General features: G+C 41.7%; 2 protein-coding genes and 1 long non-coding RNA gene across 8 annotated transcripts in view; 2 read left to right on the forward strand and 1 right to left on the reverse strand.

Annotated features, from left to right (window-relative positions):
- Positions 1 to 1,507, forward strand: part of CUNH1orf112 (chromosome unknown C1orf112 homolog) — a 40,565-nt gene extending 39,058 nt beyond the window's left edge. For both annotated transcript variants that reach the window (XM_005071473.4, XM_040737341.1), the window contains one exon: positions 1,033 to 1,507. In XM_005071473.4, coding sequence (XP_005071530.3) covers positions 1,033 to 1,233 — 201 coding nt within the window. In that variant the 3' untranslated portion in view covers positions 1,234 to 1,507. The remainder of the gene's footprint in view (positions 1 to 1,032) is intronic.
- On the reverse strand, positions 91 to 27,503 carry Scyl3 (SCY1 like pseudokinase 3). Of its 5 annotated transcripts, XM_021227918.2 has the most exons (15): positions 27,119 to 27,503; positions 26,104 to 26,148; positions 23,138 to 23,351; positions 18,077 to 18,262; positions 16,347 to 16,460; positions 14,386 to 14,442; positions 13,229 to 13,331; positions 11,997 to 12,108; positions 9,587 to 9,664; positions 8,758 to 8,897; positions 7,087 to 7,271; positions 5,917 to 6,088; positions 4,428 to 4,589; positions 2,742 to 3,421; positions 91 to 1,997 (listed from the first exon to the last, which is right to left on the reverse strand). In XM_021227918.2, the coding sequence occupies exons 3-15, from the start codon at positions 23,300 to 23,302 to the stop codon at positions 1,941 to 1,943; spliced, it is 2,211 nt and encodes a 736-aa protein (XP_021083577.1). In that variant the 5' UTR covers positions 23,303 to 23,351; positions 26,104 to 26,148; positions 27,119 to 27,503; the 3' UTR covers positions 91 to 1,940. The 5 variants fall into 5 exon arrangements, with proteins under 5 accessions (XP_021083577.1, XP_005071422.1, XP_040593277.1 ...); XM_005071365.4 differs by lacking the exon at positions 26,104 to 26,148; XM_040737343.1 differs by lacking the exons at positions 26,104 to 26,148; positions 27,119 to 27,503 and adding an exon at positions 26,938 to 27,075.
- LOC121136643 lies at positions 7,157 to 7,947 on the forward strand. Its single transcript, XR_005873686.1, has 2 exons — positions 7,157 to 7,288; positions 7,778 to 7,947. It is a non-coding gene; the product is annotated as an uncharacterized LOC121136643 (long non-coding RNA).
- Positions 27,504 to 27,955: the final 452 nt, after the last annotated feature.

Here is a 27,955-nt window from a genome sequence, read left to right on the forward strand (position 1 = left end):
AAAATTCCCATTTAATGGTAGTTGCATGTCAAAAAAACCATACATTTTTCTTGAAATGCTAACCAACACAGATAAGAACTACAAAAATAGTTGTAAACATTATACCAAATATACTCTTTATTCCTAGAAGTTACATATTGTACCAATGATGACATAAATGCATTTTCTGGCAGATGTCAGCATGTTTAGTTCATCTCTTGTCTCCTCAAGCCAGCCTCATAATCACTTTCCTCTAAGTATCACATGTACCTTTTAATGGGCAGAAATTTGACACTACTACATACATTCAAAGTTGTGTTTTTAACATAGATATCATTTAAATTTAGAATTTCAGATTGTAACAGAACAATGTTCTAAGTTTATATAAGTGCAATAGTAATTTTTTTAAAGATGTATCTGTAAGCCTGAAATATATAAAGTTCGATATAAATCAGTTATGTTCGTAAGCCCTATGAATTTAAATTGAGATACCCCTTTGGAAAATCGATTACTAGATATGTCTGGGTCTCATTTCTTCTTCCCTCTCCTTGTGCAAGATATTTTGAGCCTTAGTTTTCCTCAGCTAGTCCCAAAAGCATGTTGGAAACCATAGTTCTCATTTACAAACATAGTATTATGAAAATCATATTTTGTTTCTCTTAATGGTGTTCTTAAAGAATAGGCATTGGGCCGGGCGATAGTGGCGCACGCCTTTAATCCCAGCACTCGGGAGGCAGAGGCAAGTGGATCTTTGTGAGTTCGAGGCTGGGCTGGACCGATAGCCTCCAAAACAATACAGAGAAACCCTGTCTCGTAAAAACAAAAAAAAAAAAAAAAAAAAAAAAAAAAGAAGAGGCATTGGAAAACACAGCATTTGTCACTGGGGATCCTAGCATAAGAGGGTTCTTCTCCTTGGCTGCCATATCCAATTAGGATTAGATATCATTATAGATGGGGAGGGTGCTGTTTGTGATCCCTTGACTGCAGTTTCTCTTAAATTATTTTTAGAATGAGTGTCTGACATTACTTGTTTCATGCTTTCCTCATTTCCAGCCTTGTACTAAAAGAGCCCGGCATGAGTTCCCCTTGGAGGAAGAGTTTAAGGCAGCATTTCAAGCAGCAGCAGAGGCTTTGGAGACAACTGAGTTGTTACTCCAACAGTCCCCCGCGCCAGCCTGGCTGCTAAAGAAACTGGAGGCGCTGCAAGAAAAGGTTGAGAATCTAAAATGCTGTATACCTGAGGGTAACACATGAATGGGTTGAATTGATTCTTCATCAAGTGCCTTGCCTAGACATTTTGTAAATGAAATTATGAATGTAAATTATGTTTGTATGTTTTCATTGCACATATAAAAGCTTTTATAAATGTGAAAAACTATTTCACATAGAATAATAAGATGGGGCATTTCTCATTCAAAACTTTGGTACAGTGTAATACAGGCGAAACAGTAACTGCGCAGGTCCAAAGGAGGGACCTTTCTTTTACTCAGATGATAAACTGTAAACAAATAAATAAGCTGCTCAAGGAGCCTTAGCAGTTTGAAGTTATCATTTACAGCTATATTTTTTTTCAGTAAGTCATTATTTCATAATAGAACTTATACTCTTCTACTTTTAAAGAAATGGCACAAATTTAAGCTTACCAGCTTGAATTTTTATTTTCTTTACTTCCAGAATTGTCCTGGAAAAAGCACTTCTTTAGCTACTTACTTTGCATGGGAACTGGCCTTGGTCAAGTGCACACAGGCTCTTCCTCCTAGAATCCGGCACCAAGAGCCTTCTGCCATCCAGGGCTTAGTCAAGCAACTTGAGGTTGGTCTCATGCTTGAGTTGGCACAGACTGCAAAAAGAGCTTCTGGCATGGGGAATGCAGGCTGCTTTGGGGTTTTACATCCACGCGGCTTGCTTTGAGGTATTACTTCCTTTGGAATTATCCCTGAAGCTTAAGCTCTTCCTTATCATCACCAGCTGTTATCTTCCCAGGTCAGCTCTTCTTCTTCCCAGCCCTCTGCTTCTCCCTGCAACATAACACACCAAATGTCTGAGGCAGGTTATATACACCAGGCATTTGAAAATGACCCATTTGTTTACAGTAGTAGATGAGACTGACTGCCACACAATAAGATCAACTAATCACAAGTTAAAGTGAGATTGCATTGGTTGTAATGTTACACACCACGCCCACTGGAAAGTAATTGTACATTCCAGTAAAATTGGTCAGATTCTTTTCCCAAGTCAAGGAGTTACTCATACAGCAGGTGGACCCAGGCATGACCAAGGACAGCAGAATACAAAAGATTTATAATGAGGTTTCTTTTAAAGATTAATCTGCTGTGTATGGTGTTTTGTACACATGCATTTCTACACACCACTTGTGTGCCTGTAGAGGTCAGATTCATGGAATCTACTGTAACTGGAGTTACAGACAGTTGTGAGGCATCATGAGTGTGCTGGGAATCAAACCTGGGTCCTCTACAATAGCCAGTACTATTAACCAGAGCCATCTCTCCAACCCCAAGATTTTAGTTTAGTAATTTGATTTTTTTTTGTACAGTTTTTAATTGTGAACTTTGTTGATGACAGTGCTGTGTGTCATGTCAAGAAATCATTTCTAGGAACTGGTTTTGTTGCTTCTAGGTTTAATTTCATCATTTTAACCAACTGTGTACAATACCTTCATTGAGAAAACTACTTGTTTATTGTTAACTAGGTCCTCCAAGGGAAACCCTAACTAGCACATTTAGTTCAAAGAATGAACTCACCTCAGTCATTTCTGGTGCAGCAAATTTTGAGGAAAACTGCATCACTGGTGAGATGTTATCTTTGTCAGGAACCATCACTTCTGTCCTGACTTCAGGCAAAATAAGGAAAGTACCTGAAGGCTTAATTTCTGGGATCATATCTGCAAACCAGTCCAATTCAGGATCTTGTACTGGCTTCTTTTTTACTTGTATGGTAAACTCTTCTCCTAAACCAAGTTCTGACCGAACCTTAAGGGGTCTTTCCTGGGACACTTCTGGTGGTTTGACTTCTCCGTGTTGCATATGATTGGTCTTTGAGGAAGGACTGGATTTCAAAGGCTTAGACTCCTGAGTGAGAGGAAGCAAAGCTGCAGTGTGCATCTCCTCCCCTGAGGTAACAGGCATGGCAGCAGAGGCTCCAGCCACTGAGTTTACTTCGGTACCAACACTAGACTCACAGTCATCCCAAGACTCTTCCTCTACATTCAGATTAGTGTGCTGGGACTCAGCTCCATCACAGGGTGTTTGGGGCCCTATCTGAATATTGGCAGTTTGGTGCTCAGGCTCCTCAGGCTCACTCCAGTCAGGCCACTCTTCAGGCTTGCTAGAACCTGCTGCAAAGTTTCCATTGTCTTCTGAGGTGTTTTTCACATCTGAGATTCCATTCACAGGGAATTTAATAGAGTGAGAAAACTGATCACCTATGGGTATATGTAAGAATTAGTCTCATAAAATGTCAAGAGCAAGCAGATAAGTGTAGGTCTAATTACCTAGAAATATTCATGCACACTAGCAAAAGTTAGACAAAGGATGCCATATAAGTTCTCCAATTACATTCAAAGGAAGAAATACCATGTCACAACTGATCATTAGATCTTTCACTAAACATGTAAACACTCATGCCATAAGTCTTTCTAAATAAATACAGATGCAGTCTTACTTACCCTTGAGGTAGCAATTACATCTAAACATGTGTACTCAAGTAAGTTCTTTAAAGAGTTATTTGCTCTGAGGTCTCCCCCACATTCTGGGTTCATGAATGCCATAGTGCAGGTGTGGTGGCAAAGGACAGCTATGCAGTTGGTTTCTACCTTATGTGGGTTCCAAAAACTGAACTTGGGTTATTAGCCTTTTACCACAAGTGCTTTTACTTCCTGAGCCATCTCCCCAGCCCATCTTATTATTTTTCAAAGATTGATTTTTAATTACATGTTTGTATATGTGTGTGTGGGGGTATACACAGCTGAGTACAGTGCCAACAGAGGCCAGAAGCATTGGATGTCCTGGAGCTGAGTTAGAGGCCTGTGCTGGGGACCAAACTTGTGTCTCTTACAAGAATAATTTGTTCTTTGAACTGCTGAGCCATCTTTCCAGCTCCCAAGTAAGTCTGAAACAGACTTATCAAATGTCATCAAGGTGCTAAGAAATCTTGGTTTACTCTGCTACCACACAGAACATTTGTCACTTTATTAATAAACTCTTTACTTTTGGTATATTATGATGCAGAAGACATAAGAACACGAAAGTATCTGATACAAAAATGAATTCAGTAATGTTTACTCATGTGGAAAGGGTTAGGTATATACGCAACAGTTTGGAGAGGTAAAAAAGATAGAGGAATTAAAAAATGCACTTGATTTTCAAATTTTAAGCTTAATATTCTCAGAAGTAGATTGAAGCAATGGGAAACTCAGTAAAAATCCTTACCTGTCTGTAAGAGAGTATTGTGAAACTCTCCTTGTGTGTGCTTCTTGCTGTTAATGGGCACGTTGCCAGAAAACAGCCATTTAGGGAATGCATTAGAAGAGGGGTTGTCCAAGACTTGTGAGCTCTGACTCTGCTGGCCGCACACAATATGCATGGGAGAACCTGAAGAAAGTGGAAGAGGATGTGCTTACTGATCTAGCACTTGATTGGTGAACAACAGTCAAAGGAGATAGGTATGTGTAGCACAGATAAAGATCATCAAATATTTGACTCCAAGCCATTACTAAATGGGTTACCTGTCTCTGAAGGTTTAAGACAGGCTGTGTCCACTGAGCAGGGTGGTGATAGGATAAAACTATGAAGCAGTACATTGGTGAAATCTTTAGGGAAGTAGATTACAGTTCTTAAAATCATTTTGGTAGCAATCTAAGACCTTAATTCTAACTTCCTTTTAAGAATAAAAGGCTAGTAAGAATACAAGCCAAATAATATTAGTGACTTAGTACCACAAAACTATATATTGAAAACAATTAAAATAATGTATGCTATGGATATTAGACTTTGAGTGAGGAAAGTAGCTGCCCTTAACAGTTTACCAGAAAGCTTACATTCAAGATTGGATATTGATCAGAAAGATTTAGTAATATTACAGCTGAATATTTCCCCTACCTTAAAGCTAGGGTAAGGGGAGTCAACTGTCATTATAAGGCTTCAGCTCTCTCTATCACCTCTCTTTTCTTCACCCTCAGCCCTCAGGGCCTAGCACTACAAGCCAAAGAACTGTATTAGAGAGAGAGCAGAATTTGTAATGAAATCATGGTGCTATTCAAGGTCACAAAGTAGCAAAAAGGAAATGACATTGTTGATACAAAATTCTTGTGTTATCTCAGATTTCCTGAAGTACTCAAAAAATAGCTTTTACCCAACAATCTAACAAAGTCAAAAGAACTCAACTATCTAGTGTTAAAAAGAACAGTCTTTAATAGTCCCTACTAAAATTCCATTATATTCTCAGGCCTACAACGGCTACTTCCGAGACTATCCAATGGCAGTGGAACCCCACATAATGCAGACACACGTGTGAAAGTACTCATGATACTACAGTTTATACACTGGTTAAAAATCTAGCAGTGCATCAACAGCTATGGCTATAAATCACTGAGTTGGATTCAGTGAAATATTAGGTATAAAAATGAGGTAAGTTTCTATGTATTGACCTGGAAACATTTTAATATGTAATACATGAAAATAAGCTGTAGACTTATGCACAGCATCATTAAATATAATCTTATAAAAACCACATGTGTTGAGTGTAAAAAAATATGTATCCCTTTGTGTGTTCATAAAAAAAAAAAGATTCTCACTAAACCATTAAATGTCACTTTGTACCCACTAGGAGAAGTTTGAAAAGGGAAACTGAACTTTACTCATGCTTCTTTACCTCAACATAAAACCTGTATCATAAACCTAATGAAATGTTTACTCTTACCTTCAGGGGAAAGATCACTAGTTTTGGTAAAACTTGGAGCAGTGCGCTTAAAGATCTTGGTTCTTTCTCCTCCCACAACCACTTCTGGTCCAAGCAGAGATACCAGCACTGCCAGGCTACGAAGAGTAATTGCCACAATGGAATTGCTGGTATCACGAAGGCCCAGTAATACCTAGGAGCAAAATCGGTGATGTGTGTAGACAACCACTGTCTTTCTCTCCTGGAAAGGAATTGGCCTGCAGCCATGTTTCTTCAAGTGAATGATATTTTCCTAAAGTCAGTGGTTCTCTTAACTACTGGAAAGAATGTTTTTGCCCTCCCAATCCGTCATGGATTGCCAACCCCTGCCACCACCTCAAACAGTCACATTATGAGCCAGCCCTGGAGCAATGGCTCCATGAAAATGGGTGTGGACTTATACAGCTGCCCAACAAGATACATACACTAAATCCTGTTTCAGGGAGCATCAGAGCTTATGCTATGCAAGCACTCAGAAGCAGCTGCACCTTGATCTCACACTTGATTTCTCCAAAGCTTCAGATAAATTTTTGTTATTTTGATTCATGCTACTGTGTTAATTTTTTTAACTTTTTGGTTTTTTTGAGACAGGGTTTCTCTATGTAACAGACCTCGCTGTCCTGAAACTTGATCTTTAGACCAGACTAGCCTCAAACTTATTAGAGATCTACATGCCTCTATCTCTTGAGTGGTGGGGTTAAAGACATGTACCATACACCCAGCTCTAATATTTTTTTATGGCATAAAAAATGATTACAAGCCTTGGTTGAGCAAATTCTAACATTCCCTATTGTGGATAAGCAGGCTGAAAATCACTAGTAATAATCTCATGCTCTCTGTGGCAATTACCATAATGTAGTTACCATTCCACAAATGCTAGTGAAGGGCTATGGGTCTGCTTAGGCTTCTCATTCATTTACCTCCAAGATTAACAAACAGAATCATAGTTACTCACAGATTAAGACTAAACATCTTAGGTTAATTGACTTGCCAAGAAGACTGGACTGAAAATACAATTTCACCTCTTTGTATTTTAGTAACTTTTAAACTCAATTGCTGTCTCAAGGCTTTGTGAACTTCTATCTGAAAACCTTCCTTTCACTCCACTCTGCCTGCACTCTCTCATTGTCTCACTGCCAGCTTGGTCCTGACCTGTGGCAAGATGACTTTCTTCAGCTGTTCCTGAGTAAAGTGCTCCACGTAGGCATCGATGTGGGACAGTAACACCATCCGCACATGTTCCTCATGGACCTCAAACAACCGGAGAAGCACAGGAATCACTCGTGACTGGAACAGTGCTGGCGAGAGCAAGCAAGGAGTCTCCCCTGGTGCATTCTCTACCCCAAATCAGAAGGTACAGACAACAGTCATTCAGTGAAAAGGGTAAAGAACAGAATTCGTCAACTGAGTTCAGAATTTTACACATTTTATGTATTTGTCTAAAATTTTAAGCCCCAAGCTAAAAGAATTTATGTGGATTTAAAATTATTTAAAGGCTTTACTCTCTCAAGTGCTCTCTGCATCCTGTCTGTTCCTAGCCAGTGAGCCAGAAAAAGGCTCATTGTTAAAGAGCACTCGGGTGACTCGTGTCCTCTCTCAAATTCACAGTGAGGATGGAGAGTTCTAAGGGAAAATTCAAGACTATAGTACGTATATTCAACCCAGCGATAAATGCAATTCTAAACTGAAATAACTACCCATAGTATCTGTTGGCATGACACCACTTAAGAAAATGAACTCGGGTACAGGGCAGGAGGTTTACTGGTTAAGAACAATGATGACTGTAGAGGACCCAGGTCCCAGCATTCATACTGGTTTACAAACTTCCTAACTCCTATTTCAGGGGATCCAGTACCCTCTAGTGTCTTCCATGGGGACCAGCCATGCATGTAAGGTATAAATATAAATTAAAAATATGTTCTCTAATCTGATGTGTCACCATTGAAAGTCTTATAAATCTTACAAAGTTTTCAAGCAATCACTTTTTCCAAGAAATAAAGTGATTTTCACCAATATTACTAAAAACATGGGTTGCTTTTGGTAACTGCGGAAGCACAGTCCTAAGGATTCACTGAAAAGATAACCTGAGAACAACATATGGCTTAACCCTTTAAAAATTCATATATGTACCACACTGCATTTGTGTTTGCCTCTCTGTGTATGGAACCGCTTATACAGAAAGGACTTTTCATAATTTTCTACTCTCCAGAAAGCTGGGTCCATACACAAAAAAGATGGAACTAAAGGTATGTAAAATATTCAACCCATTCTGCCAATGATTATTTTATATGATTTTGGCTCCTCAACTAAAACTCCCACAAATCATGAAACAAGTGGGAATGATTACATCATCTAAGTGGGTAAGTGGTTTCTAGAACACCGTTTTGTTGTTGTTTGCTTTGTTTTCAAGACAAACTTTGTCTCTGTAGCTATGGAGGCTGTCCTAGAACTCATTCTGTAGACCAGGCTGGCCTGAAACTCACAGTGATCCTCCTGCCTCTGCCTCCCTGAGTGCTGGGATTAAAGGCGTGCACCACCACTACCTGGCTCTAGAATACCTTTTTATAAATGCCAGAAAATGAAACACTGAAAAAATGTTATGAAAAAGTGTATGGCAGTAAATATGACTCTCCAGGAAGATAATAGCTGTTCTGTATTTACCTCTGGGCTTTGGTACCTGAGTTGGAGTTCAAGCTACCATCTTAGAGAGGAGGAGTTGTTCTGTGCTTTTAGAAACAAACATCAACTTTAGAATACTGCAATATTACCCCACTCAAAAATGGACTAACTCCTTAATAACTAATAACACTAGAAAAAAATCACCTTTTTTAGGGCCAAGGAGATAGGGAAGAAAACTTTTAACAGCCACTGGCTCAGCAAACACCAATTGGTTAAGCAGAAGAGGCACCAGTCTTGAAGCTATTAACTCTTCTGACAAGCAGCTCACTCTGTCCAGCAGAAATCTGAGGACAAAATGCTGTTAGTCTCCAATCTAGTCATGTGACCACCGTTCTCTGCTAGATGTGCTAGTCACCTGGCTTGATGCTGTTTTGCTATCCATCTGTTGCTTCTAACTGCCACTGGCTATTTGTTCTTTACTTTTGCTTGTTACATGCTCTAATCCTCCACCTCTCCCACCCATTTCTCGACTCCAGCCTTACTGCCTCCACAAACAGAATGATCAGTAAAGAGATCTAGCTGTCTTATGGTTACCTTCATTCCTTCAGTGGCTTCAAGGCAAGAAGTCCACTACCTACAAATAACATCAATACTTTGCCTTGCAATATAAGGCCCACCTCTTACCTGTCTTTGCTTTGAAATCTGCCCTCCAGCAGGAATCAAGGGGCTGCCCTTTGCTGCAAATTACAGTGGGTCTTACCTTAGTGCATTAGCTCCTGTTTGTCTGTCTAGCAGAGCTTTTCTCTAACCATCTCCCTCCCAGCAAAGCAAGACTTGCACCCATCTTTACATTTAAGTTGCCAGCTATGCTTGCATTACCAGTACAGTCTATTCCTGTCACAGTGGAAAATATAACATGTATGATAGTTCAATAACCACCATGAAGTCAGAAGGCTGATTCATCCCTAGATCACCAACATGCTTACATAGGTTTAATTCAAGTTAGTGGATTTAAGTTTTCTTCTCAACTTACTTGAAAAATTCAGTTTTTTCATCTTCACTCTTTAATGTCAAGCTTCTCAAGAAATTCACAACTTCTAGAAAATCATTTCTAAATGCAATGCAATAAAATAAAACAGCAGGACAGCAGATTAAAGGCATGTTAGGTACTGAAGCTATTGTCACAGACCATATACCATTTCCAATGAAGACATGTTCTCTATATCATAAGAAAGATTCAAAGTAGCTGATGAGATAAATACAATGGAGCCAACCTAGAATACCCTAATGTTTTAATAATTCCAGAGCATCTGCCAGAGGACATAAATGGAAATACACATGGTAGGGTACTTTAAGCTTCAGTAGTGACCATACTTTCCCAAACTTTTTACTGTAACAGGATTCTGGCAAATGGATTTTTCTGGGTGAAATGGCAAAATTACTTCAAAGGAGCTGCTGATTCCCAAGTCACTCCTTTGGTGAAGTAAAAACACTTGGGAAATGGAATTTCTGTAGGAATCACAGGTATTTTCTCAGTTTTCTGACTTTTGCACTCAGTCAAAGTCAGCTGCTGAGGAATTCACAGACAGTCCCAAACCTGTAAAGTGTTCTGTCCCAAGAGAGCATGGCTCACATCCTACCATATGGGAGCTACTGCATGGCAGTTAAGCACATAAGCTTGGCAGCCTACACTGCATGCACAGGTACTCCTGCCCTTCCCATGTTAATACCTCCATGTGACTGACCCTTTGACAACTCACCATTAGGACACTGACTTCCACGACTTCTGCATAAAAACCCACTTGACTTTTAACTTTTGCAAAACTTAATTTTCATGGGCCCAGTGTTGACCAGTAGTTTTAATAAAACCATCTATTACCACATTGAAATATGTAAGAAACTCAGAAAAGCACTGTGTACTGTATAAGCCATTTTTCTGCTTTTCTGGAGATGCTCCACATCACATGCTGTTTCAGGGTGATACCGGCAATGCTGTAGCATACCAACAATATGTGCTCCAACGAGCTTTTTGCTCTAGATCTTTACATTTGTTTACATGTCTCATTGCAAATGGTAGCATATATGTTCTATAAATGTATGAGTATGTATTCATAAACTTTAACTTCTTAGAAGAGACAACTTGTATATACTTCATGGACCCAAAGGATAAATAGATTATCTACATTTATTTTATGTGTTCATCACACATCTGTTTCTTTGGTATTTCTAAGATCTGTCTCAGAGTTTCAATTTTTTACACCTTAAAGATTCATGTCAAATCCAAGTGTTCTTGTGCATTCCAAACCCATGTCACTCAAGAGTCAGCAGTGTCTCCCCCTTCCTCTGCAGCAGAACATATGCACAAATGTCTTTACTTGAAGGGAACCGGCTCAGCTGCCTCAGTTTCCTCAGTGAGGGATGCTGGCCTGCTTCATCCTGTTGCCTCTGGCACATTTACTCCTCATGCCACAGTCGGAAGTGTGAAGTGTGGGTTTGAGTGGTCTTTGATTTTCCCCCCCTCTATACTAACACACATTTCTTAAAGAACATGTATTACATGTAGTGGTAACAATTTGCTACAGTGAGAAATAGAGTATTTCTAAGAATCACCTACAAGTGCAAGAAAAGGGGTAACAATTTGCTACAATGAGAAATTGAGTATTTCTAAGAGTCACCTACAAGTATAAGAAAAGGCATGTTTATGATGATAATAATTGTAACTGTAAATATATACAACTGTATTTGTCAAATTAAGGAATAAATGGAGGGTATGACCTGTCACACTGGAAAAGTTAGAAACACCAATGAAAACTCTACTCCTGGTGACTACAGACACTAATTCACTAACAACCCCAACATGCGTCTTTCTAGAGGTGGTTAGTCTTAGGGGCAGCAGAGCCGTTCCTTGCTCTGCTTCCTTTCCAGCTCTGTAAGTACAAACACAAAAAGCTATTTTGTTTAAAAAAAAATCAGGTTAGCTTTGTTAATAAAATTCACAAACATGGAACTAATCTGGGCACAAGGTTTGTAGTTACAGAAATGAAGAACATATCATTAAAGTTAACCTTGTGGACCCAGGAGAGCATTAAACTGCGCCCTTCCTTCTAACTGACGCCTACATATTCTGGAACACAGGGAACAGTCTGCTGCCAGAGAAACACAAACTTGTCCCTCCCAACACATACCAGTGAACCAGCATATTCAAGAACACACACCAGTAATACAGTGGCAGCAGACAGGAGAGTGTGTGAAATAGTTGTAGTTGTATTTTCCCAATTAACGTACAACTATAACTATTTCACACACATTAGTTTCTTTATAATCAAAATCTCCAATGAATCTGGATATAATTCCTTCATGACAGTTAAGAATTCCTAGAACTTTCTGTGATAGGAAGCTGCGAGGCAACCAGTTCTCTTCTGCATGGCACAAGATGCCCTCACCTGAAGAAGTCATGGGACAGTAAGGTGCTGAGCACTGGCCGACACATAGGCGTGGGATTCAGCAGAGCTGAGTGCAAGGTCTGTAGGAAGCTGGAGAGAACATCCGCTGAAACTGAAATCCAGAGCTACAGTTAGTTCCAGTGCCTTCTCCCTCTTTTCGGGCCTCTCTAGCTGGAGACTGATGAGAGCAAAAACCAACCTGTAAAAGCCCAAGCACACAAAGCCCCGGCTGTTGCTACATGACTTCTGTCGTGTAGACCAGACCCTGGACAGGTATACAGTGCTGTCCTGCCGGCACAGCCCACACCATAACAGGTACCTCCCTTCTACACCCCCATTTCCTGACTGCTAAGCCACCTCTGATCCAAACTGATGCTGCAAAGGGGGCAGGTCTGAAGGTCTTTCTTGGGTAGGTCCTTCTCAACAAAGCTGACTGACTCAGTGCCTATATTTTCAATTCTTCTACATATTTGCCACCATTATAGGTGCATGGGAGACCAGTTAATTAAAAAAAAGAACAACAACGCCTTAGAGCCTTAGGACGGATGAATCAAGTTGAGAGCCAAAAGGTACTTCTAGTACCAGAACACTGCATGTCCTGGCAAGCTATGCTGGCACTGCAGAAGTGTCAGCAGAGCAGACAGGCCACCAAAGGACCTAATGTGCACACACCTTAGTAACCTTTACAGGCGCAGAATTAATGTCCCAGAATCCATCCCCGAAGAGTGACACAGGCTGCCAAGCATGCAATTAGAGAACACAGAAGGGAGCAGAGAGCTGTTTTTAAGTAGCCTGGGCTTTAAGAGGGTATGCAAGAAAAAATACTAAGTAAATTATAGCAGAAAACAATGAATGACTTTGAAGGAATAAAGTTTAAGCCTGGTTTGGAATTAATTGACCAGTAGAGTCTTACTCTACTATTCAGGCTATTACATCTCAGTTACTAAGGGCATTTCTTTGCCACAAGACAACTCAGTAATGAACTCAGAAGACAATCACATGAGATGGGGACAGCCACTTTTCAAAGTGCTTCTTACTTCAAATTCTTTTTTATTATTCATACTTATGGACCCCCCCCCGTTTCTCCCCTTCCTGCTGCTGTTCTATGTCCTGAGTAAACTGTGGTGAGCAGCAGGTTCTCCACTATACTGAAGACTAGTCCTTGAACTTCCACACAGCGGGTGGGGATGCCTTTCCTAGTCTGTGCATGTGGCAGTACAGCTCCAACTCACCCTGCTCTTTCAAGATGGGGAGCAAGCTGTCCACCAAAGTTCCGAAGGAATAGGCATCTCGGGCATGTCCATGGGGCTCTGGAAGGGCTGCAAATTCTGGAGACTAAATGCAGTAAAACTATTAGAATGTGAAGACCTACTCTATAAGTTGTCTCCAACATTCTCCCATGTTTGCATTTATTATACTCAAATCTAACTTCATGGTAATATACAAGTACGGTAACAAACTAGTGCAATTCTATGTTAATTAAAATGGTAGGTCTCTCTCAAAAATGGAAAACTCTGAACTATTATGAAATAGTAGGTCTCTCCCAAATATGGAAAAACTTTGAAATATTAGTTGATGTAACTTATCAAAGATTTAAAAACACCATATATGAACCAAAAGATATTGTTTATCTATGGCTTTCTGAAATGTGTCTGTAACCCAGGGTAAAACATACTATACATAATCTAATAGTTATATACACACAATGAAAACCAAAGTTTATAAAACAATGTTTTTTCTTATAATCTGGCATACCCAGTGATATTTTCAACTTTTTCAAAATACTGGCCAACTGACTTAAAATCCACAAATCATCAGTTTTAAAAGCTCTCTAGTCTATGCATATAAAACAGATCTGGCTAACCCTGAGATTGCAAATCTTAGGTCTCTTAACCTTAGAGTTTGGCTTGCATTAACACATTAACATTGTCTCTGGAGATTGGTGCTTAACTTAGGTCTTGTAAAAGACTGTGTGTGGGGGGGCACACCTTCTAGATTCCCTAGTAACTGGCCCTTTCCTTATACCTGATATCAATAATCACTCTTCTAATGCCCTGGCGTTCCAGCTAGTGACTAGCTAGGAAGATGATGCCAAGGAAAGGGTGAGATCACTGTCTCTCTCATAATGGTGGCCTCCAGCAAAGTACAAGGATGAAATAAAATGATGCTCTCACCACACTGGGCAGCTCTGTCTTAATAAAAACCATGGGCTGGCTCCCTATGTGATAGATTAATTTTAATCTCAGACATCTATCTTCAAGGTCAGATGCATCATGAGGAATCCAATACTCAGTAAAGAATGGGCAGAGGGGATGGCAGGGGAATTTTTGTTTCACACTGTCGCACAGAAGAGTGTGAGTTACAGTTGCACGAAGGGGTCTTCACTCACCTTCTCCTCAGGAGGAATAGACGCTGGGTCTCTTACTGACTGGATGCTTCTGAGAAACTAGACAAAGAAAAGTAACTCATAACACATTTGGAAAATTAATCTTAGTTCAGTCTAAAAAAGAAAAAAGCAGGGGAAGCAGGAGCCATGAAACCTTTCAATCAATGCCACACATCTTAATACACAAACTTAAAAGCTTCTTAATTCAATGTGAAATAGTTCCCAACACAGCACAGTGCTTAGGAGACAGGAATGCTGGCGGCTCTTCTCCCATCGGATGGTTTGAATGACAGCTTTGCTGTCAGAGGCTCCTGGAATACTGAAAGGTTTTTTTGGTCAGATGTGGCACATGCCTGTAGTGCCCACTAGTAAGGAAGCTGAGGCAGGAAGGTTACTTGAGCCTGTAAATTCAAGACCAGCCTGGAAGACACAGTGGTCAGCACATAACAAAAATGTGCCATGTACCACTACATCATGGGAATCAGGTTTTGCTGTCACAAGACATTAAAGCTGAGGCTCCGATGTGCTGTACAGATAAAAATACCACCCACTGAATAGGCATACCTATTCACCTATTCAAAGATTATTTCTGAAAAGCTTACATGTTCAAAATGCCATTTAGGGCACAAGGACTGTGAAATTGATTCGAAAACTCTTCTGTTCTCAACAAGTGCTTACAACCAGGAGAAAAGCTCCAAGTCTAATAGATGTGCTGCGTGCCACGTAGTCATAGTAGTGATGAATTCTTTCAGACAGGGAAGGATTCAGACATGGACTTAGGTTCAATCTAACATGCGTTTCCATTTTCTAGGAGGCCAATGGGAGGGAGAAGGGGAACCATAGCAGGAGACGGGAGCATCAGAGCCGCTCCGTATGGGACTGAACAGGGCTGAGGTAGGATGGGCAGGTATTGTGAAGAACTGTGTGTGCCATGGCAAAGAATTTATGCAACAGAGACAGAAGTAATGAGAGAGTATTTACAGAACTGGCAGCATCGGAACAGAGTACCATTCATGAAGGTATCCATTACACAACGCCTAAGTGTAGAAACAGCCCAAGAAGACAGACCGAACCAACACATCAAAGATAGTGCAGTTAAGAGTGGTTCTTGCTCTTCAGAGGACCAGAGGCCAGCTCCCAGCTCCCATTAAAGGCGACTCACAACTGCCTATAATTCCAGGGAATCTGACATCCTGTTCTGACCTCCCTGGGCTCCTGCATAAATGTAGAATATACACACATGCACAGACAACCGACAGACAAGACACACACATACACACACACACACACACACACACACACACACGACACACACCCTTTAAAAAAGACAGTCGATACTTCCACAGAGGCATTATGAAGGGAGTGTTTTTTTATTTCTTTTAGAAAAAATGAGTCAGTAACAGCATGCAAATGGTGAAGAGAAACAAAATAGAGAATAGAGCAGTTTGTCTCCTAGGAGGAAATGTATAGGAAGTACCACAGAAGCAACAACTCAGGCCACAACTCCATACAATATAGTTTACTGACAGTGGGCAACTTAAGACATTGCTCAGTGAGTACTTCTGGCCTCGTAATAGACAGGTACTGTTCCAGGAAGATATATAAAAAGTATGACACTCAGCTGCTGGGACAGGAGACATAAAACTGACCTCAGCATTAAGCATAAGTATAGTGGAGGACAAAGTACTTAGAGGGAACAAAGAGGTGGCAACTGGCTTCCGTGTTGGATAGACCATTCCTTTACCTCTTAGCTTCAGGCTCTTTACATATAAGTGAGAAGGGACTACGTGAACGTCAGAACTTACTGAGGAATAAACATTACAATCTTCTCAACATGAGCATTAACAGAGAGTTAAGTCTTCAAATCTACAATCATAACAGTGAAGGAAAGCGGCCTGGTAAGAACCTCATGTGAAGTCACCATCATATCCTCCTTGAAGAGGGCTGCTTGCTACATGGCTCACCTCTGGTGTGGCCTGAGGAACTTTGCACACTGTTTCCATGCCTCCAAGCTTCCAGTGGCCATCTTCACTCACAAAAACAGAAGATAAGCAGACATTGTTGTGTGTCAGGTGTCCCTGGGAAAGAGACAAGCAGAACAGGAAGAAGACTGACACCCCAAAACCTAAAGGTTTTAAGCAATTCCATACTAGCTACCACACACAGATCAATGCGGTGTTTGGCGCCTGCCACATAACGTATAGAGCTGTGCTTAAATGAACAAACCAGATGCAGCTAAGAAGGGAAAGGCTGGCTAGCTCCCCTGTTCGGCAGGAAGGTCAGGAAGACACCAAAGCCAATGCACAGACAGCGTCACTCCACACATGTCCTCAAACATGCACAAGCCTCCACAGCCTGGGTCACTTGCTTCCAGTGCCTTAAACAGAAAGAATCACAGCTCCCGCAGGTTATGTCACCTTCTCCCCTAAAGTCTTTCTTGCCTATAGTCTGTCATGAACCTAGACCACGTCACCTGAAAGCTTGGCAGCCAGCAGGCACTAACAAAATCCTGCCAGAGGAGGAAATGAAATGACAAGGATCACCAGAAAAGTACCCACCCACCATAGAAGAATCAAGCTTAAAACTCAAAGAAAAAAATAGTATACTCAAATGCAAAGAAGGGAGAAAATGAGAACAGGGTTTGAGTAGTTAAATTTCTTTTTCAAACCAGGAATTATTCATTCTAGTACACAATAAGTATACTAAGTATTCTACTCATACGATCCAATGTGCATGCATTTTATACACAATATATATAGTAAAGGAAGATTTTTAACAACATGTATGATGTGCTTGAGGAAAAATAAGAATAAATGGCATTTGCTTGATATACATACAGATTTTCTCTGGAATAATGTACTGAGTACCACAGTTGCCTCTGGAAAAGATTAGATCCAAGGATAGGACAGAGGTTTAACTTGCCTTCTCAGTCCTGCTGCTTTTTTATTACAGATACATTTTCAACAAAAAAGACATTCCTCCCCAATGAAGCAGTAATAATTCTTGTTGCCATGTAAACCCCAACAGACTTTGAAATTCTAAGAAATTATAAACAGCACATGACATTTGGAAAGCCTGTTTCCCACTGACAGAAACAGCTCTAAGGGCCTAAGATGAGCCTGGTGCCAGCGTGTGTAGCCTGGGATGCAGCTTTCCCATCTCTGCAGACTGCCAAAGACCTAGTACTTCAGAATGCAAAGACCACATAAACTCAGCTCAGAAACAGTGACAACAGGCAGATAGAAATAAACACAGAACCGACATTGCAATCCCAGACACCACCAGAGTCAAGCTTACTAGCTACACCACCTTGCTATGGGACTGTCTCTTCACTGGATTCACCCAGGCAGAAAGAAACACCATGTCTTCCTAAGAGAGATCGAAAGTGGAGCAGAACTTCTGAAAACAAACAGGAGCTTTGGTTTATAGCAACACTACTGCCTGGTCTTTCTCTTAACCAATACTGACTGTAGTTATATTTAAATAAAGACTTACCTAAAACAAAAGGTAGACAGTAAGCTGAGAGAACACTGTCTAAATATCCGCTCAGGGACAGAGAACTAGTTGCTGATTCTACAAACTAGCTGCATGATCTCTTGGTCCTTCCACTTTCGTCTGCGATTCTCTCTGTATCAATCTCTAAGTACACCTCAGCCCCCATCAGCCCTGTGAGGGAGACTGTCAATCCACTTACTCTGTCATGAAGGAAGATAAGAGCCAGCAATACGTCATAGATTCCAGCACAGACTTCTGCAGGAGACAGGGTTTCCAGCGCCACTTCCAGGGGCTGCACTCTCTCAGTGACGAGATGAATGCCATCTGCTTCCACAGTACAAGATAAAAATCTTAGCAAGCAAGGGTGACGAAGTGTCTTTAAGTGCTTTAAAATACAAATAGAAGAGTTGGTGAAGTTAATGACAAACCAGATTCATTACAGTCTCAAACACATTGTAATAAAAGTCATGCTTTTGTTGAGGCCCCTTCAACTTCCCTATGCTCCCCCAGATTTCAAGGAGGACAAAAGAAGAATCTATAATTTGTTCTAACTTTATTCAACTTACCAATATTTAAGTAACTCTACAGACTTCCTATTCCCTTAGCCTCCTGAGTTCTCACACCTTTCAGCTACCATTATCACGAAACTGGGATAAACGCCAGAAACGACCCTAGAAGGCTCCAAAGCATCCGACTATGGAACGGAGGCAAAGCAGTTATGCGAATGCAGCCCAGTTCTCTCCTTGTAATGAGCCACACATTAACAGCAGGCCTCAGCTGTGAAGCAGTGTAGGAAGGGTCCCAAAACTGCACCAAAAACCTCATTATCTTTCAGGCTAGAATCAGAAAGGAAGCCAGGAAGGGCAGAGTATAAGGATGCTGTCCCAAAGGAAAGAGAGTTGGGGAAGGAAAGGACTAATTTTCTGCGGAGCCACAAATCCTCAAAGTCTGGAATCAGCAAGCTGGCACAGGGAAAGGCCTAAGCAGAAGGGCAAAGGCTCAGGGAAGGAATAGAAATTTGAACTGCTACTCCTGGGAATTTGAAGTCTGAACCTAAGGAAGGCTAACTGCCTCCTACATCAAGCCTAAAAAGAGCATTATTAGAAAATCAGTGGCAGAATTAATAAACTCTGTCACACATTAAAATACCTAAAAGGGAACTCAAAAGCTATCCAGCCTGAGAATGAGATCCATTTTTAATGGGAAATTACTGGAAATTAAAAACGTAAGTTACAAATTCATTAACTGTATGAATATGACATAGGATAGAGTCGGAAAATCTGAAGATAATATTAACTAATCCAAGGAACAGAACAATTGTTCAGTGATCAGCTGGAGAGGAACCTGTGTGACAATAACAAAAGGTCTATACAGGTAATGAAGTTCCTCAAAAGGGGAAAGTAGGGGCATAAGGAAAGTGCAATTACTAAAAATATAAACTGGGTCCAAATCTCCAATACACAAATGTAAGAACTTCAGTTAACACAGAGTGGGATAAACATTTTATGCTTAAAGGACATGTGGCTTCTGGGGCCAATTTTTAAAAGTCCCTTTAAAAAAATTAGACATTCTTAGCTCATCCTGGCCTGTCATTTGCAGACCCCATCACTGGGATATATCGCTTTTATTAAATATTTTATTTTCTTAACTCTTTACCTATTATCAAATATGTAATCCTGTTAAAATATTTCAGCTTTTAAAAAACCTTTTATTATCTGAAAAGAGATTGCCATGCTTTTTTAATCTCACCAATAAAAATGCCATATATGTCATATGTACACCTACATTTAACACAAGGAAATACTAGAAAACAACCCACAGCCATGGTGGCACAGGCCTTTAATCAGCACTCAGGAAGCCTAGGCAAATCCCAGGAGCCAGAGTTACACACTAAATACCAAAATATTAAAAGAATGAAATTAAAAGCCTAGTCCTATTTTTTCCCCTCAAATTACAATGAATTATGATGTAGAAGCCTCTGGTTTCATGTTTAGAAACCCCTAATATAAAAAAAAAAATCCCCCTTCCCTATCAGGTTCCTTAAAAATACACAATATTCATGGATGGGTAACAAGTCTATTTTGTTTGAATACAGGGGTTAAAATTATAGTGGTTCTTCCCTTTTTGGTGTGAAAAATGAACTGAGATTGGAGCTAGCCTTCAGAGGCAGATGAGAAGAAAGAAACTAGAAACTTGAGGTCAAATAAGGGGGTTACCTGCTTGCTAAGCAAGTGTTATGACAACCACTGCTGCTGGCTCTGTTATAGCCCATTAGCTCTGGATTTTCTATTCCTAATAGATGCTTCATATGATGAAAATTTTAACTTAATTCTACAGCTGAGTATGGTGGTACACTATAAAACAGCACTGTGGAGGACAGGAGGGTCAGTGTATGGTGTTACACTCTAACTCAGCACTGTGGAGGACAGGAGGGTCAGTGTATGGTGAGACACTCTAACCCAGCACTGTGGAGGACAGGAGGGTCAGTGTATGGTGAGACACTCTAACCCAGCACTGTGGAGGACAGGAGGGTCAGTGTATGGTGAGACACTCTAACCCAGCACTGTGGAGGACAGGAGGGTCAGTGTATGGTATTACACTCTAACCCAGCACTGTGGAAGAGGACAGGAGGGTCAGTGTATGGTGTTACACTCTAACTCAGCACTGTGGAGGACAGGAGGGTCAGTGTATGGTGGTATACTCTAACCCAGCACTGTGGAGGACAGGAGGGTCAGTGTATGGTGGTATACTCTAACCCAGCACTGTGGAGGCAGACAGGAGGGTCAGTGAGAGTTCGAAGCCAGTCTGTTCTATGAAGTGATGTCCAAGCTAGACTCTGCTTCAGAAACAACAAGGGAAACTAATTACTTCAAACAAATAAAAGTTAATTCCTAAAGTTAATATAGTGTATGCCATACACTTCTTAAGTACTATGATCAGTTCTTCAGACTCAAGGCTATCCTGATAATACCAACTTCTCAGCATTTTGTTGTTCCAAATTTCTCAATGTATGGCTGAAGAAACAAGTAGGGGCTATCTGCAAGGTCTCAGCCAGTACTTACAGGGCATCTGTGGATACGAAGGTGAGTAAAGTCTTTACACTTAAGCTTTCTTACAGTACAAAAATCTGCATTACCAAGAGCAGATCTTTGTGAATTTTCCTTTTAAAAAATTCATGAACCACGCTATTTTTACTTCAGGGCCCATATTCTACAAAAGGTAGTAATTAAAATCCCTTAACAGTCTTAAGAACAGGAGGAACTAAAAGATTATAAGCCTACTACCTCACTGGCTATAGTCACTCCAAGTTATAAAACACAACATACACAGTCTAACAGTTGAAAGTAAATGAACACGTTAAATGATAACTGCATGTAAGAGTAAAGTACAGTAAAGCACACGTGAACATGCACACATACACTCACAAAATGAAAAATGTGTCCTAAGAAGATTGTTACACATTTCCTTTTCCTTAGGAAACATCTTTTTAACTATCAGTTTTGTGTTTAGTCAAAGATAAAATATCAAATATCTAGTGTGAACTATGAAATACCAATATTACCAGAATAACCTTTTATAGCCATTAAGGAAATAAAACTACTTAAAGAGCTTGGGAAACAATGTTCTACAACTACTGAGTTTTGAAAACGAACTCAGAGTGACAGACCATTATTCAAACAAAACAGCTATCAGTTCAAAACTGAAAACTTCCCATTCATGAACACAACTGAATTTTTCTCTCTAGAAACTCCTTGAAGATGATCTGAATTAGAAAATATGCAAAAGTTGGTTACATAAGGAACTACCGGCACAGGGCACTGTTTTCCTTAAGAAACAAACAAACAAACAAACGTGTTTATTGAATACTGCTCCAAGATGGGATGGGATCATTCTTTTTTTCTGTGGTAGTTTTCCCTCTCTCATTTATATATATATGTGTGTGTGTGTGTGTGTGTGTGTGTGTGTGTGTGTGTGGTGAGAACAGATCCATGTTTGCTATGGGATAACCCTTTTGTATCCTGTGAATATGTTTTATTCCCATTGGTTAATAAAGAAGCTGCTTTAGCCTATGGCAAGGCAGGATAGAGAGAGGTGGGAAATCCAAGCAGAGATACAGGATAAGAAGGGCAGAGTCTGAGCAGATGCGAGTGAGCTGCTGGAGTAGCAAGATGCCAGCAGACTGGAAACACCACGACCATGTGGCAATACATAGATTAATAGAAATGGGTGAATCTGATGTATTAGCTAGTTAGTAATATGCCCAAGCAATAGGCAAAAACGGTTTGTAATTAATATTAAGTCTCAGTGATTATTTTAAAAGTGGCTGCAGGACCAGGTGGGATAAAAAAAAAACCCTCCGTTTATATATGTGCTCATGGGCATACTACATGGATGAGCTACACCGCCAGTCTAAGCATCATTTCTTCTAAACCGTCAATGTCCCCCGACATGAAATCACATAGCAAACTGACCATTATGATATTCTCAACCAACGGTGGCAGTGACCAGGGCCAAAAAGGACTTTCTTACTGGAGCTAAAAATAGATGCCTCCAGAAGTCAGTGACCCTGTAAGGTCTCTTACCAAGAACCAGAGGTAGGTTGAACATTCTTTCCGTGGTATCCAATCCAACACAGAAATTGAAAATGTTGGGACAAGGGCTGGAGTGATGCTTAGCAGTTAAGAGCACTTGGCTGCTGTTGCAGAGGTCCCAGGTGTGACTCCCACCACCCACATGGCACCTCACCCTAACCCTAACAGTTCCAAGGGATCAGATGCTTTCTTCTGACCTCCCCGGCTACCAAATGAATGCAAATGGCCCATAGACATACGTGCAGGCAAAATATTCATACACAAAGGATACAAATATTTGTAAAAATGCTGTGACATTACAGTGTTTCAGGGCAAGAAAGATAATATAAAATCTCTAAAATACTTTATTTTCAAGCATACCCACACACTAATTAAAATATCAATAAGCAGCATTTTTGTTAAACTAGATGAATCTCATCTCTTAGATTAGCAGTATGAAATCACCTGTCTACCTTTCTCGTTAAAAGCATCATGATAAAAGCTATCAAAAGTTTTGTGAAATCTTTGGCTATCGGGATGGTATGTTAGAGACAGACAACTGTTTTTATGTGACACTGAGTAATAAAACACCACTGCTTGTTACCATTATCGCCCTTGACCTTTATGAAATTCATTTGAGAGGAAACCTCAGATTTAAAAGTCCTATGAAGACAACCCCATCACAGTACCTTGGCGGCTTTGTTAACCTTGTCTTCATTTTCTCTCTTATACACAAACACCGAGGCACATTTCCCATCTTGCAGTATGGCGGGGTAAACAGCAAGTCCAGAGGGCAAGGTGAACGGCGGTTCTCTCAGTGTATAGCTCTTTAAAGCACTGTTCTCTGATCCCATCCCTTCTGCAGCAAGGCAGTACTGCAGCTCCTCCTCAAGTCAAACAGATCTACAACACAGCAGAGACAAATGAGAACATCAAGCATCTACCTGCAATAGAAGCCAGGTCGCAGCATACTTGCCGGGCGTTGGTGGCGCACGCCTTTAATCCCAGCACTCGGGAGGCAGAGGCAGGCGGATCTCTGTGAGTTCGAGGCCAGCCTGGTCTACAAAGCGAGTTCCAGGACAGCCTCCAAAGCCACAGAGAAACCCTGTCTCGAAAAACCAAAAAAAAAAAAAAAAGAAGCCAGGTGGCTATCCACCCCAAAGTGTCCATTGAGACTTACTCATCATTCCTGCAGAGCTAAAAATTGCATTCGATAATACAATGGGTTAACAAACAGCAAGTTATCAGGAATGCTTGTTAATTAACAACAAACAACTCCAGAGAAAATGTGTGTTACCAAATAGCCACAGGGACTTCCTTCCAAACCCAATCACACAAAAATTTCTATAAAGGCTTGTAAAGCTTTTCAGTTAAATATACATAGTCTTAGACAGTGGTAGTGGTGCATGCTTTTAATCTCAACACTTGGGAGGCAGAGTCAGGTGGATCTTTGAGTTCAAGGTCAGCCTGATCTACAAAATGAGTTCTAGGACAGCCAGGATTTCACATAGAAAGCCTGTTTTAAAGCCCCAAAAAGTAGTCTTTATATAAATACAAACCTAATAATCATGACACATATCTTAGATTTTCTTCCCTCTTGAAGAGCCACAGAATAATTTGTTATTATGTAATGATGCCTAAAATACAAGCCTATCACAGAATTTAAATGTGTGCAGATGCACACACATTACTATACGAGGAACACAAAATGCACTAGGGCAAAAAGCTACAGAAATCTAAGATTGTCTGTAGGTGAGAACTAACTTTGCTCTTTAGTAAATGCACTGAGCCTTGACATACCTAGCAATATTTTTCTTAGACTCGGGGATTATTGAAGAAGAGAGTGGTTGTAAAAGCCAGAGGAGCAGGAAGTTTGCTGAGGAATTATATCTCCTAGAAAGTCAAAGAGGGATACCATCCAGTCTCATTAACATGGTTGCCTAAAGAAGACCGAACAATGAGGACACTAATGGACATGCTCACACGAAAGGGAAAGGGAGGAAGCTCACGCAACCCCCAACCCTAGCCAAAGAACCATAGGCAACCGGGGAATGCTGAGAGCCAGCAAGTGCTTTTTCAAAGGGAAGAGCTCCCAACTGGGTACCCAATGCAAGTGGCTCACCTTGAGATCAGAGATGCAGGTGATACTGCACAGATTGAGCAGGTTGTATTTCTGTATTTAGGAATACACACACATAACAGAAAAAGACACCATGAATTTGGGACAACAGTGGGGATGTGGATGCATGGGAAGGATTGGAGGGAGGAAAGGAAATGAGGGGAATGATATAATTAAAGCATAATTTCATACAGTAAAAATACGTAAAAAGAAATGACATTAAGAACAACACCAAAACATCCAACAACCTCAATTATAAGAAACTTCCACTTTTTTATTGGAACAAATAAAAATGGTTCATGCAGGATAAAGGAGAGAAGTAATTCTGCTCTGCTGGAGATGTGGTAATGCCTGCTGTGAGGGCCTCCCCCATGCTCCCTGGCCAGAGTTAATGACTTTTTCTGGGTCAAAGAGCAGTCAACTCACAGACTAGCTTCAGTATCCATAACCGGAACCAAGGGGCACACTGGTTAGACCACTGTCTCCTCCATGAATTTGAACTGGGCAAGGTTTTTCCTCTATCACTGAAGCTGTGGGTACCAGGAGGCAGAGCTGGGGCCACCAGGACATGGAGCCGGCACTAGAGTAAAGAAGGCCACGTGGGAGCAAAACCTTGGCAGCACTCAGGAAGTGAGTGGTCAGTGGGATAACAAGCTCGGCTGTGGGAACGGCTGTTTCATAGACACACACCAGCACCCCCATCTCAGACCTGTCTCAGGCCTGCAGGATGAGCAGCCGGCTTCTAATCCAGTTTTTTCACTGATTAACTTCTTAAGAGTCTACAACTTCCCTGACTGGCTTGAGCAGGCCCACACTCTTTGAAACCAATGCCATTTCTACTGTAACTCCTGCTTTAAAGACCAGTGAGATCATAGGCATGGGTTAGGGAAGGGCTACTTTGAAAAGTATGTGAAGCTGGCAGCATTCTTGGCTCACTACAAAATAAAACTTTTCAAAATCAACAATAAAGGAAAAAGAGAACAAGGAACTACAAGCAGATGAATATTTTCATCATTAGTCCTGAAGAGACTTGTGGTCTCTGAGAGCCATGAGCTGTGCTATCTGAGGCAAGGACAATGGACATTTAATTTACTTATTTCCGATGGTAAAACAGGTCCTTGTTGGACTACTGAGCTTTAGGGCATCTATTAACTTTTAATTCAAAATTGTAAATACAAAGCGAAGACAATTAAAACTTTAGGTTTACAAGATTAGAAAGATACTAAAACTTGTCATTGTTCACATCGGATGTATTGCCTATGGTCCTAAGAAAAGCTACTTTTAAAAGGCGTGGGGTGCCTCTTACTTTTGCTGTTTCGAACGCTTGGTGATGCTGAGGGTTGTCTACTGACAGCATCGAGTGTGAGGCTGACTGAGCAGCAGTGCTGCCCGGGGCAGCAGGGAAGGGAACGGATGTCTGGATCTGAGAGCACCTGAAAGTGGTCACTGCGTCTTCCTACAACTGTATCTAGGGGCAGGGATGCGACTGAGGCAACAGTGCTTTTAAAACCAAGAACTGAACTGAAAGCAACTTACTGAAATGCAAGACATACACAGCACTGCGAGCTCCAAATATTCTTCCTTGGTGTGGGGAGTAAGGAGGAAAATATGAAATAGTGTCAGGTACATTTGAAATGGAAGGCAGGAAAGGATATTCTAACGTAACAGACATTTACAGAATACAACACTTCTTTCTATAACCAGACGTCGAGTTGACAGTCTCCCCGGGTGTGAATATACACCACAGCTGTCTTAAAAAAACAAAACAAAAAAACCAAAACAAACAAACAGCCATCGTTTACCTATTTTCCTCCAATCTTTTTCATTCTTTGGCTTCAGGTGACGCTTCAGAAGGGACCACCTGTGTTTGGGAAGCACCCTTGCCTAGGTCCCTAGACAACTTCTAGACTCAACCGTAAAACCGATGTCCTCTGAGAGAAATACGTCCCTGTTAGTTATTCTCCCAACAATTAGTAGAGATTCTCTTGGCTCCAGTTTCCTTAGCTTCAAAGTGCCAAAGCTTAGGGCTTGCCCCAGGAGTCCTAAGGACTTGCCTTACTCGCGGCCCTCAGAGACGGAGTGGTAACCCTGACTAGCAGCCCCGTGCTTCCACGGTTCAGCCATGTATGCTGCGGGTCAAGAACTCACCCCACAGTGCTAGCTAGCTATTAAGTAGTTTGGACAAAAGTTCTCCGTCTGACCTCAACGCAGGATACACACCAGCCCCTCAAACCAGCGGCAACTGTGACCCCAAATTCAGCGAAAACGACTTTGGGAGATACCTGTTACCCGTCCTCTACGCATGAAGCCCTGGGGGCTTGGCGCTGTCTGAGACCCTGCCCCGCGCGACCTTCCCGCTAGACTCCATACCGGGCCTCTTTGCTCCCCTGTGGCCTCGGCCGCGACGGCGGGGGTCCCCCGAGACGCCGGAGACAGGGTACCCCGAACAAGCCGGAGGAGACAGCGCTCAACGAACCGGCCGCGCCAGCGCTCTCCGCGAGCGGCAGCGACCCCGCTCCCGCCCTGCCCCGCCGCTCGGCCCCCGGGTTACCTGCGGGCGGCGGGAGGAGGCTGGCGGCTCTGCGCCCTCTTCACCCGCGGCAGGCTCGGACACCCAGGCCTAGGCCCCAGACCCACAGCCGGCTCAGACCGCACCAGACGGGCCCGGAAACGGGTCAACACACCGGCCTTCAGTTCCTCCGACGCCACCACTGAGGCGCGCGGACCCGGAACAGAGCTAGAGCGGCCGCACAGGTGATGCTCGGGCCAGAGTCATCTGTAGGTGTGGGCGCCAGGGAAGCCAGCGTCTCGCGCCTGCTCCCAGCCGCCGGCTCTGGCTGCAAAGAAACCTGCCGGTGTGTGCTTTTAGCTCGGTTGCACAGGTGTCCTAGTTTTAATGTTTGGGTTTTTAACCGGCCGGCTTTGACTTCATTTCCGCCCCAATCCAAAATGGCCGCTTCTGGCTTCAAACAAGTACGGTAATAAAGGGGCGGGGCAAAAGGAGGAGTTTGGTGTTGAGCCTGAACTTTTCCGGTAGTGACTCTCCGCATCCTGGCCACTTGATTGGCCGAGCTACCAGCGAAGATTTTTGTTTGTTTGGAACCACCGGTGAAGTTGTCAGAAATCATGGTGATTCAGGCTTATGACTTGAGATTCCTCAAGACCGAAGGGGTGCGGGGAGAAGAGGGGAAGAGATAATGGGGAGAGGAAAAGAGGAAGAGGAGGAAAAGGCGACAATACACACACTATAGTGTTTCTAGCTCCCACAGTCGCGGACATTCTCTATCTCCTCGTCTGTTCACCTTCAGTAAAATAACCCGAGACCAAATGGTCGCCCCAATCTGCTTGTGGGTGGCCGTAGGTTGTGACCAATGAGACATAGCAGAGG

This window comes from Mesocricetus auratus, unplaced genomic scaffold, assembly GCF_017639785.1.
Source record: "Mesocricetus auratus isolate SY011 unplaced genomic scaffold, BCM_Maur_2.0 Super-Scaffold_100676, whole genome shotgun sequence".
NCBI classification, from domain to species: Eukaryota; Metazoa; Chordata; class Mammalia; order Rodentia; family Cricetidae; genus Mesocricetus; species Mesocricetus auratus.

Bases quoted from the DNA above. Each gene is read 5' to 3' on its own strand.
- Scyl3 (XM_005071365.4), bottom strand. From the start codon at position 23,302: ATGGGATCAGAGAACAGTGCTTTAAAGAGCTATACACTGAGAGAACCG. The intron at 13,332-14,385 runs GTGAGTGAAGAC...TACTGCATTTAG, and splicing joins CTATTCCTCCTGAGGAGAAG to TCTCCAGAATTTGCAGCCCT. The intron at 3,422-4,427 runs GTAAGGATTTTT...ATATACCCATAG, and splicing joins CAATACTCTCTTACAGACAG to GTGATCAGTTTTCTCACTCT.